Here is an 18,832-nt window from a genome sequence, read left to right on the forward strand (position 1 = left end):
GCCCCCAATTCCCTGGGGCCCGAGCCCGGGTGCTGGCCGGGGCGCTGTCCTCGCGGGGCCGCGCCGGGTGGACGCCGGGGCGGACGGAGAACGGTGAGTGAGGCGAACGGCCGCCGTCCAGCCAGGCTCGGGCTCGGGCGGGGCGCGCTCCGGACCACCGAGAGCGAGGCCTCCTCGCCCCCCAGAGCGGCCCGGAAGTAGCTCGGCGTGGCCGCGTCGGGGCGGAGGCGGGCGCGCGACTGTCCCGGAGCCGGCGCCGCGACCTCGAGGCGGTGCGGCTGGTCCCCCGGTTCCCCGTCGCCCGCCGCTCGGCCTCTCGAGAGCCTCCTCAGCCGTTCACTTGTGCAGCATCCCTTCCCCCTGCTCGTTCGTCCGCCCTCCCGCTTTCTGGCCCGCCGTCTGTCTCAGGTTTACCTCCCCATCCACTCATCCATTCACCCGTCCCTCGTGCTGCTCCCCGGCCGCGCCTCGTCCCCCGTTTACTCGCGGGGTGTCGCAGACCTCCCCCACGCTGCGTCCGTGCGCGCTGGGCGGGGCGCCGCCTCCGAGCCTTTGCTGAGCCTCCCCTCCGCCGGGCATCCCGCCCCGCGCGCCCGCTGCGCTCCGCTCCCGGCGCTCCCGAGACCAGAGCCCGCTGGGCGTCCCTGCGCGGCGCCTCCCCTTTGTCCACCCGGCGTGTGTTGTCCTGCTCCCGTGGGGGAGAGCCCAGGCCTGGGGGTTGCCGTCGGGTGAGAGCCCACTGTTGGGGGTGTGAGAGACGCGGCCCGACCCAGGAGGTGGCCTCGGACCTGTGACCATGGTGAGTCGGCATTCAGGGTGGGAAACTGGAAGACAAGGCTTTCGGGCAGGGAAAGGGCAGGCAGGGTGGATATGAGGACGGTGGGGAGGCTGGAGCAGTGAAGGCAGACGAGGAGGACCTTAAGGAATTCGGACGCTCTCCAGAGATGAGACGGGGCAGACTCCCAGGCCCTGTTAGAGGGGACAGGGAGCTGGGCAGCCCCGAAGCACAGGCCCTGGCTGGAGGGGCAGCCCTGCCAGGCTCCATCCTCAGGAACATGGGACTCGTGGGGCCAGGCTTTCTGGTTCTTCAAGACACAAATATGGATTTTTATTGCATTCTGATGGCTCTTTTTTAAACTTTATTTTGAGATAATTATAAATTCACATGCTGTCAGAAGTTAATACCAAGAGATCTTATGTACCTTTTACCCAGTTTTGTCTAATGGTAGCATTTTGCAAAACTATAGTACAATATTCAACCAAGATATTCAAATTAATAATCAAGATACTGAATATTTCCATCACCATGCAGATTCCTCATGTTGCCCTTTTATAGTCATATCCACTTCTCTCCTGCTTCCATCCCCTCCTTAACCCTTGGTAACTAGGCGTCTGTTTTCTATTTCTACAGTTTTGTCATTTCAAGAATGTTATGTAAACGAAACTGTATAATGAGTAATCTTTTGAGATTGGCTAATGACTGTTTTAAACTGAGATATTCACATACCATAAAGTTCACCTTTTATAGTGTCCAATTCATTGGTTTTTAGTATATTCACAGATTTGTGCAACCATCACTACTATCTAATTTCAAAACATTTTCATCACCCCAAAAGAAACTCCATACCCATTAGCCAAACTCCCTGTTCCCCCCGGGCCCTGCTCCTGGCAACCATTGGTATGCTTTCTGTTTCTTACAGATTTGCCTATTCTGGACATTTCATATAAACAGAATTATACAACATGAAGTCATTTTGTGTCTGGATTCTTTTGCTTAGCCTGTTTTCAAAGTTCATGCATCTTGTAGGATATATCAATACTTCATTCCTTTTTATGCAGAATAATATCCCATTAGACATATATATACACCACATTTTGTTTATCCCTTCATCAGTTGATGGGCATTTGGCTTCTTTCCACTTTTTGGCTGTTATAAGTAATGCTGCTCTGATATCCACGTACAAGCTTTTGCATGGACTTTTTTTTTTTTTGAGGAAGATGGGCCCTGCGCTAACATCTGTTGCCAGTCTTCCTCTTTTTTCTTTTTTTCTCCCCAAAGCCCCAGTGCATAGTTGTGTATCATAGTTGTAGAGTTCTGGCTCTTCTATGTGGGACACCACCTCAGCATGGCTTGATGAGTGGTGAGTAGGTCCACGCCCAGGATCCAAACCGGCGAACCCCAGGCCACCAAAGCGGAATGCGCAAACTTAACTGCTACGCCACCGGGCCGGCCCCTGCATGGACACATTTTCATTTCTCTTGGGTAGATATCTAAGAGTGAAATTGCTGGGTCACATGGTGACTCCATGTTTAACCGTTTGAGGAACTGCCAGAGTGTTTTCCACATAGGCTACACCATTTTACATTTCCACCAGCATCTGATTACTTTTTAACATTGGCAACTAAAAACGTGGTGGAGGGGGGCAGTCAAGCAGGATCCATCTGCTGGTCAAATCTGGCTGTCCAGTTTGCAACCTTTGCCTTGGGCGTTCTGTGTGGGGGATGAATGGAGCCAAGGAGTTGAAGAAGTCAGGGCAGAGGCCCCCAAGAAAAGCAGGGAGAGGGGAGGGGAGGGTGAGGGAGATCACAGACTCGGCACCTCAGTATATCTTTAGACACACAGACACACAGGTGCGGACACTGACCTCCTGGCTCACCGACACACAGACAAACAGAAGCATCTAGGCCTGCAGAGCCCACTTCCTCTCTGAGGGTCCCAGGAGGTGCCATCATGGCCTCACTGTTTTCACAGGCTCATCTTTGTGACTCCAGGTCCAGAGGAAGTACCCTGGGCCATGTGGCCATCCTGCCCTCCCTGGGAACGGGCATGATGTCTGCCCAGACAAGCAAGGCATTGGCCCTGGTTCCCCGGCTCCTCCAGAGTACACCAACGCTGGTGGTGGGTGGTCCTGGCCCTGAGACCCCAGGCCAGCGCTTCTTGGGGTTCTGCTACAAGGAGGCCAAGGGGCCTCACAAGGCCCTGGCCCAGCTCTGGGAGCTGTGCCGCCAGTGGCTGTGGCCCGAGGTGTGCTCCAAGGAGCAGATGCTGGAGCTGCTGGGGCTGGAGCAGTTCCTGGGCACCCTGCTCCCTGAGATCCAGGCCCACGTGTGGGGACAGTGGCCAGGCAGCCCTGAGGAGGCTGCTGCCCTGGTCGAGGGGCTGCGCCAGGAGCCGGCTGGGCAGGGACTCCAGGTGAGAGTGGGCTGGGTGGGGGCTGGGTCTGCTTCCTCCTAAGCCTGGCTCACAGCCCCCAGCTGGGGCTGGGGCTGGTGGGTGAAGGTGCTGTGGGTGAATGATGGTGAGAGCTTGGTGGTCTCGGCTCGGACTTCAGAGTCAGACAGATGTGCTCAAGGTCACATGTTCTCAGCATCATGTCCTCAGAACGTGGAGAAGTAGGGGACGGGCACTGAGAAACGTGAAGCTGGCTGCTGTGTGCCCCTTGTTTCCTCTATGGATCTGCCGGGCCCAACACTCCCTCAGCCTTCTCTGCCTGCCTTCCGGTCCCCAGGTCCCAGCCCCCAGGCCCCAAGGGGTGCTGGTCCCCAAGATGGAGGAGGGAGAGAGCAGGAGGCTCCCCCAGGCCCTTTCAAGACCCCAGTTCCAGGTACAGCACCTGTCCACGAAGGTGCTCTCTCCTTGTCCCAGCAGCTGACCCTGGGCCCCCTGCTGATGGCCTGGGGATGACGGGAGTCCTGGGGGCGGGCTCATCATCTGCATGGGGGGGGGGGTCTGCCTCACTTGGAGTGAGTGGATTGGAGTCCTGTGTTCTCTGACGGTTCCAGTGTGCAGAGAGAGTGCCAGCTGGGCTGGGGGCTCCACAGAGGACGATTTGCTCGCTGTGGAGACATCGTTGGGGGAGGAGCAGCTGGAGGTGCAGGTGTTGGCTCAGGGCCAAGGAGGCCCTTCCTTCCTCCCGCCCTCGGCTCCTCTCCCCCAGGGGTCTGGCTGCACGGCCGCCCCACATCCTGGGTTCAGGCCCCTGGCCCAGCCTGGTTGGACCCAGACAGAAGCCTGGTGTGGCCTAACCTTGCCTGACGGCCACCAGGCTTCCTCCATCCCTGGCCGGGTTGCCTGCTGGGCGGAGGGGACTGCCGACCGGTCAGGGCAGGGCTGAGGTGGGCCAGGAAGACAGACACGGCCAGGGTTGGGCCAGGTGTTCACCTCAAGCCTTCTGGGGTGGGGTGGTTCACATCTAGTGTTTCCACAAGTGGCCAGGTCCATCTTCGTCCTCACAGACAGGCGTCCCCAACTCCCTGGTGCTGGGCAACCCCAGCGTGGAGCGAGGGGATGAGGGCGAGGCCCTGGAGCTGGAGGCCCTGAGTGGGCTGGTGCAGGTGAGGAGGGCGGCATTTGAGCCTTTCCACAAGCCTAGCATCCACACCCCCGCCTACAGCACCCTGGTGCTTGGTCAAGTGTGGGGACATGTGAGCGGCATCGTCCTGGTGGGCACAGAGGTCTCCCAGCGTCCCCCCATCACGGGCTGGGCTGCCGACACCCAAAAGGGCTGGGGTCTGACTCAGTCAGCCTCGGACGCTGCTCTACAGGGGAAATTGAAGCGTCTGCAGCCTCACCTGCCTGGTTTCTCTATTCCAGGGCAAGGTCTTCATCAAGGCACCAATCTGGCCCAGCACCAGGGCGTGCACACAGGTTACAAGCCCTTCAGCCACCGCTCCAACCTCAGCAAGCACCAGAAACCACACGTGGGCAGCGCACCTTGACCAGGGCCAGCCCCAAGCAGGAGGTGGTGAGGCTGGGTCAGCCTGGCGGCCATGGCGCTCAACCCGGCCACCAGTGGATGAGGACGAGCAGCAGCCCCGCGGCTGTGGGCAGCATGTGCTGGAGCGCAGCGGGGCAGCGCCAGTGGGAGCCGAAGATCACGGCTGGATAAACCACCTGCAGCCGCAGCCCCACTCGGGACCCCCGGGGCCAGGCTGGGGACACTTGTGGCAGGGAGATGGTTCACGGGGTGAAGGCACTGAATTTCAGTCCTGGGAGGGGTGCAGCTGTGCTTAGGCGGGTGAGAATGGGGGGCTTCCGCAGGCGTGGTGGTTTCGTTTCAGAACCCTGTGACGCTGAGACCTGGGGCCCAGTCGGGGTCCCCAGGAAGGAAGGCTGGATCTGAGTCTCGGCCCCTGTCTCCTCTCCCCCGAAGCTGGATCCAGGGATGCACAGGACTTTTGTCTTCAGCCAAGGGCAGGGAGGTCAGAAGCCTTGCTCTGGGGACCCAGGCGGGCAGCAGGAGGCCTGGGGCAAAGGGGAGGTGTCAGGGTGGTCGCTTATCCTCAGCTCTCAGCTCCTTCTCCCTATCCCCTCGTCCCGTTCTCTCCTCCACAGTTGTGGCCAGGAGTTCGTTTTAAAAAGATAAATCTGGCCATCTTGAAACTCTTCTGGCTTCTATGGATCCAGCCTCATATCCACACACCTCGGGTTGGCACAGTCCCCACGTCCTGCCCTTGGTCGTGATCCTCAACACCCCTGCTGTCGTCTGCGGGGAGGCGGTCAGACAGCCCGCACGCAGACCGGCGAGGGGGTTCGAGACGTGATGCCGGCAGCGGGGACGCCCGGGGGGTGCGGGCAGAGCCACGGGGAGCAGAGCGCACGCGACGGCCGGCCGGAGGTACAAAGGCCTCTCGGGGAAGGAAGAGTGAGGAGGAGCCGCTCCCGCGCTGAGCGGGAGACTGGGGTGGGGCGGGGTGAGGCCGGAGGGCACCACCCGCGGGGCCTGGTGGGCGTCCCTACCTCCAGGCACACCCCCCACTTACGGCTCCCACCCCTGGCGCGGAGGCAGATTTGCACCTGCGTCCCCCCTGGTGGAGGCCTCTGCTCGCCCCGCACGCACGCGGCTCGGAGGCCCGTCCCCTTGGCACTGGACGACTTTCTCTGCGTCCTTCCCTCCCCCGGCTGCTGCCAGAGCCCTGGCCTCGCTGAGCGCGGGCACCCGCTCTATTTATCGCCCTCGCTGGGCCCCCTGGAAGATGGCGGGTCCGTGTGGGTGGGGGACTGCCCCCAGCACCCTCACTCCGCGGAAGGCCACCTCTTTGGCCCCGCCCCCGCTTCTCGCTTCCCAGGCGGGAACTGCCTGGGCCTGCGCCGCTGTGTACTGTGGGGTCGCCCCTGGAGTCTGTGTGTTTCTCAGTCTTGTCACCACCCATCCCCCCATGTTAGGGAGCCTCCTTCGGCCCCTGGCTGCCCCTGGATGTGCTGTGCTTCCTCCCTCTCCTGGGCCTCCTTGGCTGGACAGCAGCGAGCAGGGGGAGCTGTGAGAAGCAGAGAGAGGGGGAAGGGGTGGGGCCGGACTCTGACTCTTCTCATCCCGCTCCCCCCCCACTCCCCCCCCCACTCTTCCCCCCCCACTCCCCGCCAGAGGACCGGGATTAGCCTGAGGACTCACAGCGGATGAGGACCCCGCTTGGCTGTCTCCCAGGTGGCAATGTCTAGGCACAAGGGTCACTGAGCACCCCTGCCCGTGCGGTACCCAATGCCTGAGGCAGAACCCAGAGCTGGCCCAGAGCTCAGGTGACCTGCCCACCAGTACCTGCTGGCCCACCTCATGGGTGGGATGCGGCGGAGGGGCTGTCTGAAGCAGGGGGCAGGCAGGTAAACGACCCTCATTAGATATTTTGAGAGAATTGTTTACTTAGGTTTGTAAGGCTGAAAAAACAGGGAAAACAGGACCCAGAGATTCATAACTGACGCAACTACTACTCTAGGCCCCAGGGCGCAGAAAAGAACAGGTGAGCCTACCAGGGCCTGGTGGTGGGCAGGGGCTGGGCCTCCTGGTGGGCAGCTGTACCATGGCTGTTGCTGGAACTCAGGGATACAGGAGAGACCCTCCACGCTGAAACCCTAGGGGCCTCAGAGGCTCCACACAGCATCCTTTGCCAGACACATTGAAGCCATGCAGCGGCACCATTGGGTCTTGGAGGCATTAGGGCTCAAGCTCAGAGCAGCCTGCTTTGTACCCAGGGCCTGCTGCACGGCCGTCTCTCCTTCTGGGCCCCACACAAAATTGCAGCTGGTAAACAGATTGGAGCAGCACACTGAGGTGTCCACGTGGTGTCCGAAATCCAGAGGCCTCCACTGTTCCGCCAGAGAACCCACTGTTCTTTCTTAGAGGTAGATGGTGCGTGTTGCAGGAACAGATCCTTTTTCTTAGGAGGGGCAATCCTAACACGCTCCAGGTCCCCTGGCACTTGACTGCAGAGGTGAGCCCCTGGCATGCGTGTAACTCCCGTTCTCATCTAATGGACCTGCTACTTCGTGCTCATTAGATCCAGTCAGCTCATGGCACCCATACAGTGGCGATGTTGGTGGGTGTGATGTTCTGTGGGAGTCAGGGTGATCAAGACCCGTGTGGATTGTGACAGAATAAGAGAGTTGAATTGACAGCCCTGAGGCAAGCTGTGAAGGTGTACTGTTGTCCTTGCCAAGTGAAAATGTGCTTCTGGTAGTGCTTGCATATTGGTAGAGAAAAGGCATTTGCCAGATCAATAGTTGTGAAGGTAACTTTAAGCCCCTGGAGTCATCCAGAACCTCTTTCCCCAGCAGAAGCCGCCCCTCTGAGGGGTAAAACACTCTGCTTACCACGACATTCCTTCTGCCCAGGATGGGTAACGTGTGCATCTCGGCTAGGCCTTGTCCCCTAAGCTCCATTACGCTGGGCATTCATCTCCGCTGAAGTCGGGGAGGCCCAATGGCAGCGGCTCCCAAGGCCATGCAGCCTACAGGGGACAGGGGACAGCCACTACAGCAGTGTTCAGGGCTGCACGTGCCCTCCAAACTAATCTATTTCTCGATGCCTTTCTAACAAGAGTGTTCTCCTCTCTAGTATGAGTGTGTGCGTTTGTGCGCACGCACAGTGTTGCACACAATAAACCCCCTTCAACCTTCCCGCACCCCTAAGCCTTTGGGTCCCTCCCTCCACATTATACCAGGGGGGGTCTGGCAATTCAACCTCATTGAATTTAGGCCACTGTTGAGCCCAGGGCTCAGTCAACCTACCAAACAAAACCTTCCTCAAGCTGCTCAGTCCAACACCTCAAATCCAGCCCATATGGGTAAATTTGATCCAGTCCACTGTGGTGTCCCACCCTCTTTGGCTGGATTCTCGAAGATGCCATCCCATATTTATTCCCCAGGTTTATGCCAATTATGTAAGCAAAGCCTTGCGATTCTTTTGAAGTACAAGCAGAATCCCTCAGGGTCAGATTTTACTTGTCCACCCAGAGTTAGAGGTCCAGGAGGCAGTGAGGGACCTCCTTGCAAGGCAGCGACCTCAGGTGAGGTTATGACAGGTCTTCAAGTGATGGCTGATTGATCAGGGTGTCCTTTGGAATGAAATTAACTAAAAAGCTATTTGGCCCATGTGACAAGAAATACTCTAGGTCTGGTGTTGAAAAGCCTGAGTTGCGATGTCACAATAGAGTCACATGTCACCCAGTCTCCAGACCTAGGTCATTCCTAGATGCAATGCTCTAGATTGAAGGCATTATGATCCCTCTTTTTTTTTTTTTCTTTTGGTGAGGAGGATCAGCCCTGAGCTAACATCCATGCCAATCCTCCTCTTTTTGCTGAGGAAGACTGGCCCTGAGCTAACATCCCTGCCCATCTTCCTCCACTTTATGTGGGATGCTGCCACAGCATAGCTTGACAAGTGGTGCGTTGGTGTGCACCTGGGATCCAAACCCGGGCTGCCAGCAGCAGAGCCCGCGCACTCAACCGCTACGCCACGGCGCCGGCCCCCATTGTGATCCCTCTTAAAGGACCAGCCCTGCCACAAGAATAGTCATAGATCTGCCTCCAGGGGCCTGCCGCCATTTTCCTGGGGGGAAGGAAACACCAGATCTTTCAATGACTAAGAGAGATTGGCTCTGAGTTGAGGCTAATCCCCAAACTCACCGTGGTCCACAACAAACTGGGGTTTTATGTGGTCGGATCACAAGGCGAGTTTTGGCTCGTTTGTCTCGTGGTGGCTCACTGCCTGTGCACACCTACTCTGGTTATTTCCGCAGTCCTAGCTGGTGGCTGGAAGAGACAGACTCAGCACCTGGCAGAATCCCCACATTGGCTCTCCTCCCCATAGGGTGAGAACCCTTCAGGAAGGAAGGTCCAGGCAGCAGCCCATGTGATATCCCTTCCCCGCCAAGACGGCAAACCAGACTAGCACCACATACCCGGGGACCTGCAAAGAGTAGTGCCCCCATCGAGGACTTGAAAGACGCAGGAGTGGTGATTCCGTCACAATCCGACTCAGCTCACCTGTGTGGGCCATGCAGATGGCAGCCGGTCATGCAGAGTGAGGTGATGATCCTGCACAGTTGGGCTGTGACTCTAATGGCAGCTGTTCATTCAGGTGTGTTCTCTGACCTGGAACAAGTCAACTCAGTTCCTGGTACAAGTGTGACAAGATTTTTAGCTTCATTTGAGTCCACGCAAACAACCCCATTCCAAGCCTCCTTCCCAGGCAGTGCCAGAGCTCACATATGACACTGAGTGGATCTATGAATTCAACATAGGTTGTAATTCTGAAATACACACAATTAAATTTTGTGTCTGAGTTCGGCTATATTTTCCCTTTGGCTACAAAGAGTCAGAAATTCTTTTAGGGCCAGCCTAGAAGCTCTCTGATTCTCTGTCTTGAGCTAAGGATATAAAGCCCTGAGCCAGTCATTTTCTTTTTACAATCCCTGCATTGGTCGTAAGCAGCCATGTCCATAAGGTCACCATTGCTGCCGTTGACTGCCCATTGGAATGGCCACTTGGTCTCCCAAGTCACCAGCTTCAGTCGACACCTCATTTCAAGCAACCACAGGTGACAGTTTAAGTAAACAATGCCACTGCCTACCATAGATTACCAGCGCCCCATGGAAGGAGCTCGGCTCTGTGTTCCAGACCAAAGTCAGAACCGAATCAAACCCCGAGTCCCAACTTTGAGAGTCTGTTTCTTGGGCCCCTTTTGATACCAATCACCGTATCAGCCAGAGTTCAGACAGGAAACAAACCACACTAGATATTTCACACAGGGGACTTAGTTATGCTCGTTTTGCAAGGCTCGGAGAGCAAAAGTGGATGTTGCAGAAACTCAGAGATTAATACTTGCCGGAAGCCGCTACCACCATAGGGCTGGGGGAAGCCAAGGGAAGAGGTGCTGCCCGAAGAGTCCTGGAGCTAACAGGATGGTGCAGCAAGGCCGGCGTTGGGAGCGCCACAAGAAACCCACGAGCTCCCCAGTCACGGGCTGCCAGCTGCATCTCTGCAGACCTCTGACCTGACCGTACCCTGCCTGCCTGGGCAGCCCCTGAGGTTCAGCCAGTGTCTGGTGGTCTCTGCTCTGCCCCTTTGGCCCGGGCACCAGTCCTCCTTGTCTGGTGCCCCAGGCTCAGCAACACCTCCAGGCCTTGGCGCTCAGTGGTCCCTTCTGCAAGGAAGGCCTCCTCCCCTGTCCCCCCCCGGGAACATGCAACCTTCTAGGCACTGGCTCCAAGTGGGGGCGCCAGCCTGCAGCAGGCGCTCAGCAAACGTGCCAGAGAAAGCAGAGCTCGGGAGTCTCCTGCCCTTGTCCCACTCAGCAGGTGCCCAAGCCCTGCAGTCCCTGTCTCTGTGACGCTCTGACCCCTCCCGCCGCCCCTCTGCCCCCTGCCTCCCCACCTCCTACCGTCCTGCTTCCCAGCCTTGGCACTGGCTGCTCCCTCTGCCCGGAATGCTGTCCCCTGGTTATCTGCATCTCAACCTCCTGGCCCCCTCAGATCTCTGCCCCCCAGGAAGCCTTCCCTGACCCTCCAACGCCCGTGGTCATTTGTGGCCCATCTGCCCCCGGTCTCCACCAAGTCCTCAGGATTTTTCATCTTCCCAGCACCTACCCTCTGCCTTCTCTGTCTCCCCCGACCAGCCTGGGCTCCAGGTGGGCAGGGCCTGGGTCCATGTTTTCCCAGTCTTCTCTGTGTCTGGCACACAGGAGATGCTCCATAAATGCTTGTGGAATGAGTGGGTGAGGAGGAAGCCAGGTCAGGTGGCAGGTGGAAGTTGGGAGATTTCCGGGGGCCCTCAGCTGGAGATGGGGAGCCTGGACACCTGGGATGGGGACCAGACCCCAGGTGGGGTATGGCAGGACTTCCTCAGGGTCCAGTGAGAGAACACTGTGTCCTCACCCTCCCATTCTCTCCCATCAGGCTGTGCCTTAGGGAGAGGGGGAGGCCATGAGGAGACCGGGGGCGGGGGGGTGCCAGGGGGAAGGGAGGCCCTGGGGAGGGGGGAGGCCTGGCCTCTCGGCAGCGGGCTACAGCCACACGAATGACCACAGGCAGCTCAGACAACTGTCCACAACCTAAGCACAGGTCTGAATTAAATGTCCTGGGAGCAAATCTGGCTCCAATCCATGGTGGGTCACACAGTGGAGAATTGACTGGCGATGGAGGAGGAGGGATGACAGCTCCCAGAAAGAGCCAAGATGAGCCTCCAGAAAGCCCCCACGATGCCAACTATAGAACATCCAGATGCAGGCAAATCCCATCCTGGCCATCACACTCTGGGTGGGGTGTGATGGGGAAGGGTTCACTGGGCTTTGGGGTGGGCTGGGGTCCTGCCCATGTGACCTCAGCTGACCAATGGCAGGTGGGGCTCAGCGTCTCCTCACAGAAAAGGATCCCAGCCGTTTTAGGAGGAGATCAGAGAGCACACAGAGAGGGAGGCGAGGGGAGGACAGCCCCCGCCTGGCCTCACCTCCTTCACGTCTAACACAGGAGCCACAGTAACACCACCTACTGCCTAAGTCCCTGCACGCAGATCCCTGGGAACACCACAGCTGTCGCCTCCCAATTTCTATTATTTATTTATTACATACTATTTTATTATTATTTATTATTAATTATTATTCATAGACAAATCATTAATTTTATATTCTTTATTATTTTAATATATTCATTATGATATTTTAAATATTTAGTATTTTTGTTATTAAATTGTCATTTATTATATTTTTATTTTTAATATTTAGTTGTTTTATTACTTCTATCATTAATTTTATTTATTATTTTCACTTTAATCATTTTATTACTTAGTAATTTTATTAATTATTTTTCCATTCTATTATTTATTTTTCATTTTATTTCTTTATTTAAATGTATCTATTACTATTTATTACATTACTTGTTTTAATATTTATTGTATCTTTATTTTTAAAATTGTACTTATTTTTTCATTTAAATCATTTTATTATTCATTATTAATTTTACCTATGTTATTGTTTGCTATTTTTATTATATCATTTATTTTTTAATTATCATTTTTATTATTTACTATTAACTTAGTTTATTAGTTACTCATAATTATTGATTATGGTTATTGCTGAGGCTCCCAAGGCCACGGCAGTTCGCCCTTTGTCCCCAGCGGCTGCGTGCAGCCCTTCAGGGGGTACAAATAGGCGTGAAGAGGTCAATGCCCCGCTCCCCTCTCCGGTCTTGCCCCCGCAGACACTGCCCCAGCTGGAGCAGTGGACACCATGTCGCTGCTGGCCGCCCTCCTGCTGCTCGGGGGTGAGGCATGGGGCTGGGGTCCCCGGGCGGGCGGGGTGGGAAGCACAGGACCCGCCTCACCTGCGCATCTCCACAGGTCTGTCACTGCACCCCACCACCGAGGCGGCCGTCGGTGAGTGCAGGGGCTGGGTGGTGGGCACCCGCAGGGCTGAGCCCCTGGCCCGTGCCCAGCTCTGATCTGGCCCCACAGTATTCGACCCCCGGCCGCACCTGTGGGCAGAAGCTGACTGGCAGCTGGAGCCCTGGACCAACTTGACGCTGACCTGCCAGGCCCGCCTGTGGACCCAGGACTTCCAGCTCTTCAAGGATGGGGTGGCCCAGGAACCTGTGCACCTTGGCTCACCCGCCAACGAGCACCGGTTCTCACTAGGAGCCCTGACCAGTGACACCCAGGGCCTCTACCGCTGCCGCTCTGGCATGGACAGTGGATGGACGGTGCTGGGCAACCTGGTGGAGGTGACCGGAGTAGGTGAGTGGGGGTTTTTGTGGGGCCAGCGGCTGCCGAAGAGGCCTCCCTCCTCCACTCCTCGCCCTCCTCCTTCTCCTCTTCCGGCCCCTTCCAAGCAGCCAGGTGGCTTTGGGCAAGTCACTTGATCTCTCTGAGCCTCAGTTTCCCCCTCTGTAAAATGAGGGTGATGTTTGTACTGACCCCAGAAGGTTGTGAGGAATAAATGACTGAGTCCCCAGAAAGTGCTTATGGCCGGCCTGGCACACAGTAGGGCCATTGCTATGTCTTGCTCTTGTTTTATGCCCCTGCCTCCCTTTCCCCATCAATGCCTTCCATCTCCCCATCTCTCTCACATTTTCATGAGCGTCGAGGCCCAGGTCAGGCTGGGCCATCCACGTCTCCTAAGTATGCAGAACCTGCCATCAACCTTGCCCCCCCTGCAGAGTCCCTACCCCCACCCTTGCTCTCAACTGAGCCTGTGTCCTGGATCACACCGGGCCTGAACACAACGCTGCGGTGCCAAGGGGGCCTTCGGGGTGTGACCTTCCTGCTGAGGCGGGAAGGTGATGACAAGTTTCTGGAGGTGGCTGAGGCCCCTAAGGACGTGGAGGTCACCTTCCCAGTCCACGGGGCTGGCAACTACAGCTGCAGCTACCGGACCCACGCAGCGGGACACCCCTCCCAGCCCAGTGCCACTGTGACTATTGAGGAGCTGGGTGAGTGTGTGGACCATCCCAGAGGGCTTCCAGAGGTAGGAGGCTCCTGGAGGACAGAGCTGCGTCTACCTTGACCCCCCCAACCATGCAGACCCCTGCTCAGGACTGGGTCTGGGAAACAGTGGCCACACAGTTGCCTGGATCACACCGGGCCTGAACAAGCACTGCTGTGCCGCGGGGAGACTGGGGATGGGCCACAAGGCAGGGGTCTGGAGGCTGGGCTGACCGTAGCTCTCCCAGGGAATGGCCCCACAGCTGGTGGCCGGACTCCCGCTAGCGCCCCTCCCCGCCCCGCAGCCGCGCCCCCGCCGCCCACGCTGCATCTCGAGCACGCGTCCGCCGGGGTCCTGCGCCCCGGCGCGAGCCCCACCCTCGAATGCGTGGCGCCCCTGGCCGGCGTGGACTTCCAGCTGCGGCGGGGCGACCAGGAACTGCCAGTGCTCAGGAGTAGCACCAACCCCGACCGCCTGTCCTTTCACCTGAACGCCCTGGCCCCGGGGGACGGCGGCCTCTACACCTGCCGCTACCGGCTGAGCAACGCGCGGAGCGCCTGGTCCTCGGACAGCGCGCCCGTCGAGCTGCTGCTAAGCAACGGTGAGCCCCGTGCGGGGGACGAGGGGCGCGAGGGGGGCCTCGGAGGGGGCCCGGAAGTGCAGGCTCTGGGCCGGGGTCCAATCGCGGCCTCAGTTTCCCCAACTGAGAATGGGACCTCGAGGCCCCGCGAGGAATAATTGGGTCAACACGCAAGACTGGCACAGCCTATGCAGGCGCCACTAGCCCGGGGTCCCCTCCAGCCCCCGGGTGCCTGTCGAGGGCGGCGAGGCTGGGGGCTGCAGGCCCCGCCGAGGACGCGGACGGGGCGTCGGCCCCAGGAGAGGATCCTCCGAGCGCACGCCCTGGGCTGGATGACAAAACACGACCCCTCCCCACGTCTGTCTCTATAGACGTTAATAAGGGCTGTGTGTGAGCGGAGGGAGCGGGGGTAGGGTGGGGCGGCCTATTTCGGGCCGAAGGCTCAGCGGGGCCCAGACGTGAGGTTGGAGCAGGCGTTGGGTGCAGCCTCCGGTCCCCGCGCCGGGTCAGCCGCATCCTCCCCGCAGAGATGCTGCCGGCGCCCGAGCTCCTGGCGGATCCGGCAACCCCGAGCCCCGCGGCCGGCGCGCGAGTGGAGCTGCTGTGCCGGGCTCCCCGGGCCGGCCTGCGCTTCGCCCTGGTGCGCGAGGACGCGGGCGGGCGCCGGGCGCTCGAGGTTCTGAGCCCCGAGGGGACCGAGGCCAAGTTCGAGCTGCGCGACGTCTCGGTGGCGGACTCGGCCAACTACAGCTGCGTCTACACGGACCCCGCGCCGCCCTTCGCGGGCTCGGCGCCCAGCGCGCCCCTGGAGCTGCGCGTGCGCGGTGAGCGGGGCCCCTGCTTGGTCGTCCCCGTCAGGGCCACGCGTGACTCTCCCGTGTCCCCGGGGGCTGTCTGTCTCTCCGATGTCCCCACCGAGGTCCCCGCGGGGCAGAGCAGGGGGCGCAGTCCCGCCTCCAGACCGTGTTCTGTGGTGCCCTCGGCCGGGAACGAGTTTCCCTCGCTCGTTTCTTTCTTCCCTCCCCTGTTCTGAGGCCCTGAGTGCCAGACGCCGGGGGCCCCGGGGGTCTCAGGGCGGATGCGGGGGTCCCGGGGGTCTCAGGGCGGGGCCGAGTCGGAGGAACTCGCAAGGCCTTGGGGAAGGAGGGGACGCGGTGACAGACACAGACGCCCAGGGGCCGTGAGCACGCTGAGGGCAGCAGGCCGGGCTCTGGCGGGGGAGGCGCCGAGGGGGCCGGGCAGCTGCTGCCCGAGGCAGGACCTCCCTTGACTGCCCGGCGCTCCGCCCAGGACCCCCTCCCAGGCCGCAGCTCCGGGCCCTGTGGAGCGGGGCAGTGACCCCGGGCCGCGATGCCACGCTGCGCTGCGCGGGCCAGGTGCCCAGAGTCACCTTCGAACTGCTGCGGGCAGGCGACACGGTGGCGTCCACGGCCTGGGCCGACGGCCGCTCGGCGGACCTGGTGCTGACCTACGTGGGGCCCCAACACGCCGGCAACTACAGCTGCCGCTACCGAGCCTGGTGGCCCAACTCCTTCGTGTCCGAGCTCAGCGACCTGGTGGAGCTCCGGGTGGCAGGTGGGCTTCCCCTGGGTTCTGTGCGCTGGGTTCCTCCTCCCGCTTGGCCCAGATTGTGCCCCTTCCCTGCCCCTCCTCCCAGCGCACTGGTTCGTGTGCCTTGCCCGCTGGGGTGGGGGTGGGGGTCTTGGCTGGCAGGTGACCAAGCCACTTCCCTCCTGAGGGGCCTCAGTGAGGTCCGCCCTGATTTCACAGGGAGGAGGGCCCCGGACATCTCCCTCCCCTCCATCTCTGTTGTGTCGAATTTGTCTAGGAAGTTGACCCAGCTGCAGACCCAGGCTGCCGATGGTATCCTTGAGAAGTACTTTCTCCAGTCTGGTTTGGATCCTTCTTGCCGCAGCTGGAGGCCAGATTCCCCCTTGGGCCTGGAGGGCTCTCTCTCATTCCTCCCAGGAATTAATAAATGTGAAGAGAGCATTTAAAAGGTGTTCTTGGCCAATGGTGGCCCGACGCGGGGGGGCTGGGATCCTGGGTGCTGAAGGTGGACGGGCTCCAGGTGGGATCCTGAGGGTAGAGGGGCCAAGGCTTGGCTCCTGGGCCCACATTTTTCAAGATCCCCTTCTGCCTCTTAGTCCCCAGGCACCTCTGCCAGGTCCCCAGCAGGTGTGGGTAGGTAGCTTGAGGCTCCAGACTTTTTTTTTTTGAGCGTACAAACTACCACCTGGCTTTATTGCTCAAAATGCAAGCTCAACACTGAGCATAAACAAGGACCACGAGAAGGCAGAGTCCAAACTAGGGAGGTGGGAGTGGGCCCTGGTGGCCAAGCCAGCTCAGCCCCCTGCACCACCTGGACAGATGTTCCTTGCAAGGTGGGACACCCCCCCCCCCCCAGGGAGACAGGGTCCCAGCTCCGGGACTGCTTGGCTACACTCACTGGGAACCTCAGTGAGTGACCTGCCCACTCTGGCCTGTGACCGATGGGTTGGAGGGCTCTTCCATGTCTACCGGCTCTAGGGCCCGCCCAACACCGGCCAGGTTCCTCACAGGGTGGAGGTGTGACCCCCTCTCCTCCTACAACAAGGAAACCCCCATCCTCGAGGCCCCTGTGGCTGCAGCAGGAGGGCTGGGCAGAAGTGATCCCAGAGCCCACTCTCTGTCAGTCTAGCCAGGGGCTTCTCAATTTTATTAATCTTTTCAAGGAACTAATTAACTTTTTGCTTGCTCATTTTTTCTCTATTTTGTTGATCTCTACTTGTATCATTACTATTTGCTTCCTTCTACTTACTTCTGAACTAATTTGTTGTTTGTCATTTTCTTCAGGTGGAAACTTAGATCATTGCTTTTTTGGGGTAAACATCAGTAACAGCTTAATGTTAGGCTTAAAAATAGGTTTGTATTGCTTAAATCATAGGAAATTACTTCTTTGTGGATAAAAAAGGTCAAATATTGGCACCTTTGTCAATTACATCCAGTTGGTTGATGGTGTTGCTCAGTTCTTCTGTATCCTTACTGATTTTCTGTCTCCTTGTTCTATTGATTCTGGAGAGGGGTGTTGAAGTCTCCAACTATAGTTGCGAACCTGTGTATTATTTCCTATCAGTTCTCTCAGTTTTTGCTTCCCGTATGTTAAGGCTCTGTTACTAGGTACATGTGTATTTGGGATTGTTGTGTCTTCTTGGTAAATGACCCTCCATCGGTACGTGCTGTCCCTCTTTATCCCTGGTCCTTTCCTTGTTCTGAAGTCTCCTCATATGACAGTATACAGGTGCTCCAGCATTCCTCGATTCGTTTTTGTATTCTGTATCTTTCTCCACCCTTTTACTTTTAAATTACCTGTATTGTTATATTTAAAGTGGGTTTCTTATTTTTCTAAAATTCATTCTGGCAAATTCTTTTAATTGGTTTGTTTAGACCATTTACCATGTAATAGAATTATTGATACCTTTGGATTTGGGTCTACCTCCTTTTTTTTTTTAATAATTTTATTTATTTATTTGATTTCCCCCCAAAGCCCCAGTAGATAGTTGTATGTCATAGCTGCACATCCTTCTAGTTGCTGTATGTGGGACGCGGCCTCAGCATGGCCAGAGAAGCAGTGCATCAGTGCGCCCCCGGGATCCGAACCCGGTCCACCAGCAGCGGAGCGTGCGCACTTAACCGCTAAGCCATGAGGCCAGCCCTACCTCCTTTTTTGTTTTCTATTTGTTCCTTCTGTGATCCCTGTTTTCCTTTTCCTGCCTTCTTGTGGGCTCTGCTTTCCTTTTCCTTAAATGCTTTCTGGAGTTCCATTTTATTTCATCTATTGAGTTTTTGATCATCTCTTTGTATAGTTGTTTTTAGTGATTTCTCTAGGGATTACAATATGTATACTTAACTCTTCACAGTCTACCCAGAATTAATATTTTACCACTTGAAGTGGAATGGAAAAGCTTTGTCACTACACAGACCTCTTTATCCTGCCCTCTTTTTTTTAAATTTTATTTTGTACACTAATGGTTCTTCTTTGAGATATAAGTTATATACAGTAAAACGTACAAACCTCAACTACATCGCTAACTGGATCTTGAACCCCTCTCCTCTTTGCGTTGTAGTTGTCGTATATACATCAATGTACAGTGAAACCCTCCCTGACAAGTTATCAATTTTGCTCTCGACAGCCGTACATATGCTAAAGATCAAATATCTGTAATCAGTTACTCTTCCTTCGTTCTCGAAGTTTCAGTTTTCCTTATGCTATCATTTCCCTTCCCGCAAAATACCTCCCTGTAGCGTTTCTCTTAGAGCAGGCCTGCTGGCCACAGACTGTCTTAGTTTTGCTTTGAGAATGTTTCGATTTTGCTTTCATTCTTCAAGTGTATTTTCGTTGGATATAGAATTCTGGATTGACAGCCCCTTTTTCAGCACTTTAAAAATGTTGTTTCTCTGCTTTCTGGCCTTAATGATTTCTGATGAGAAACCCATGATCTTTTGTATCAATCTGTATATGATGGGTAGTTTTTCTCATGCTGTTTTCAAAATTTTTTAATTTGTTTTTAGTTTTCAGCAGTTC

At 57.0% G+C, this 18,832-nt stretch overlaps 2 protein-coding genes across 2 annotated transcripts; both read left to right on the forward strand.

Moving 5' to 3' along the window:
- A1BG (alpha-1-B glycoprotein) lies at positions 1-16,234 on the forward strand. Its single transcript, XM_087421981.1, has 11 exons — positions 1-3,193; positions 3,510-3,605; positions 4,595-9,353; positions 12,469-12,531; positions 12,608-12,643; positions 12,722-13,000; positions 13,423-13,695; positions 13,993-14,289; positions 14,796-15,092; positions 15,559-15,843; positions 16,097-16,234. Exons 3-11 carry the CDS (start codon positions 9,290-9,292, stop codon positions 16,102-16,104), a joined length of 1,602 nt encoding a protein of 533 aa, XP_087278107.1. The 5' UTR covers positions 1-3,193; positions 3,510-3,605; positions 4,595-9,289; the 3' UTR covers positions 16,105-16,234.
- On the forward strand, positions 2,828-4,719 carry LOC147912674 (zinc finger and SCAN domain-containing protein 1-like). Its single transcript, XM_087422307.1, has 3 exons — positions 2,828-3,193; positions 3,510-3,605; positions 4,237-4,719. The coding sequence occupies exons 1-3, from the start codon at positions 2,828-2,830 to the stop codon at positions 4,717-4,719; spliced, it is 945 nt and encodes a 314-aa protein (XP_087278433.1).
- Positions 16,235-18,832: the final 2,598 nt, after the last annotated feature.

The sequence above is a fragment of the Ceratotherium simum genome, chromosome 33, assembly GCF_057802395.1.
Source record: "Ceratotherium simum simum isolate JZ-2026a chromosome 33, ASM5780239v1, whole genome shotgun sequence".
Classification (NCBI taxonomy): domain Eukaryota; kingdom Metazoa; phylum Chordata; class Mammalia; order Perissodactyla; family Rhinocerotidae; genus Ceratotherium; species Ceratotherium simum.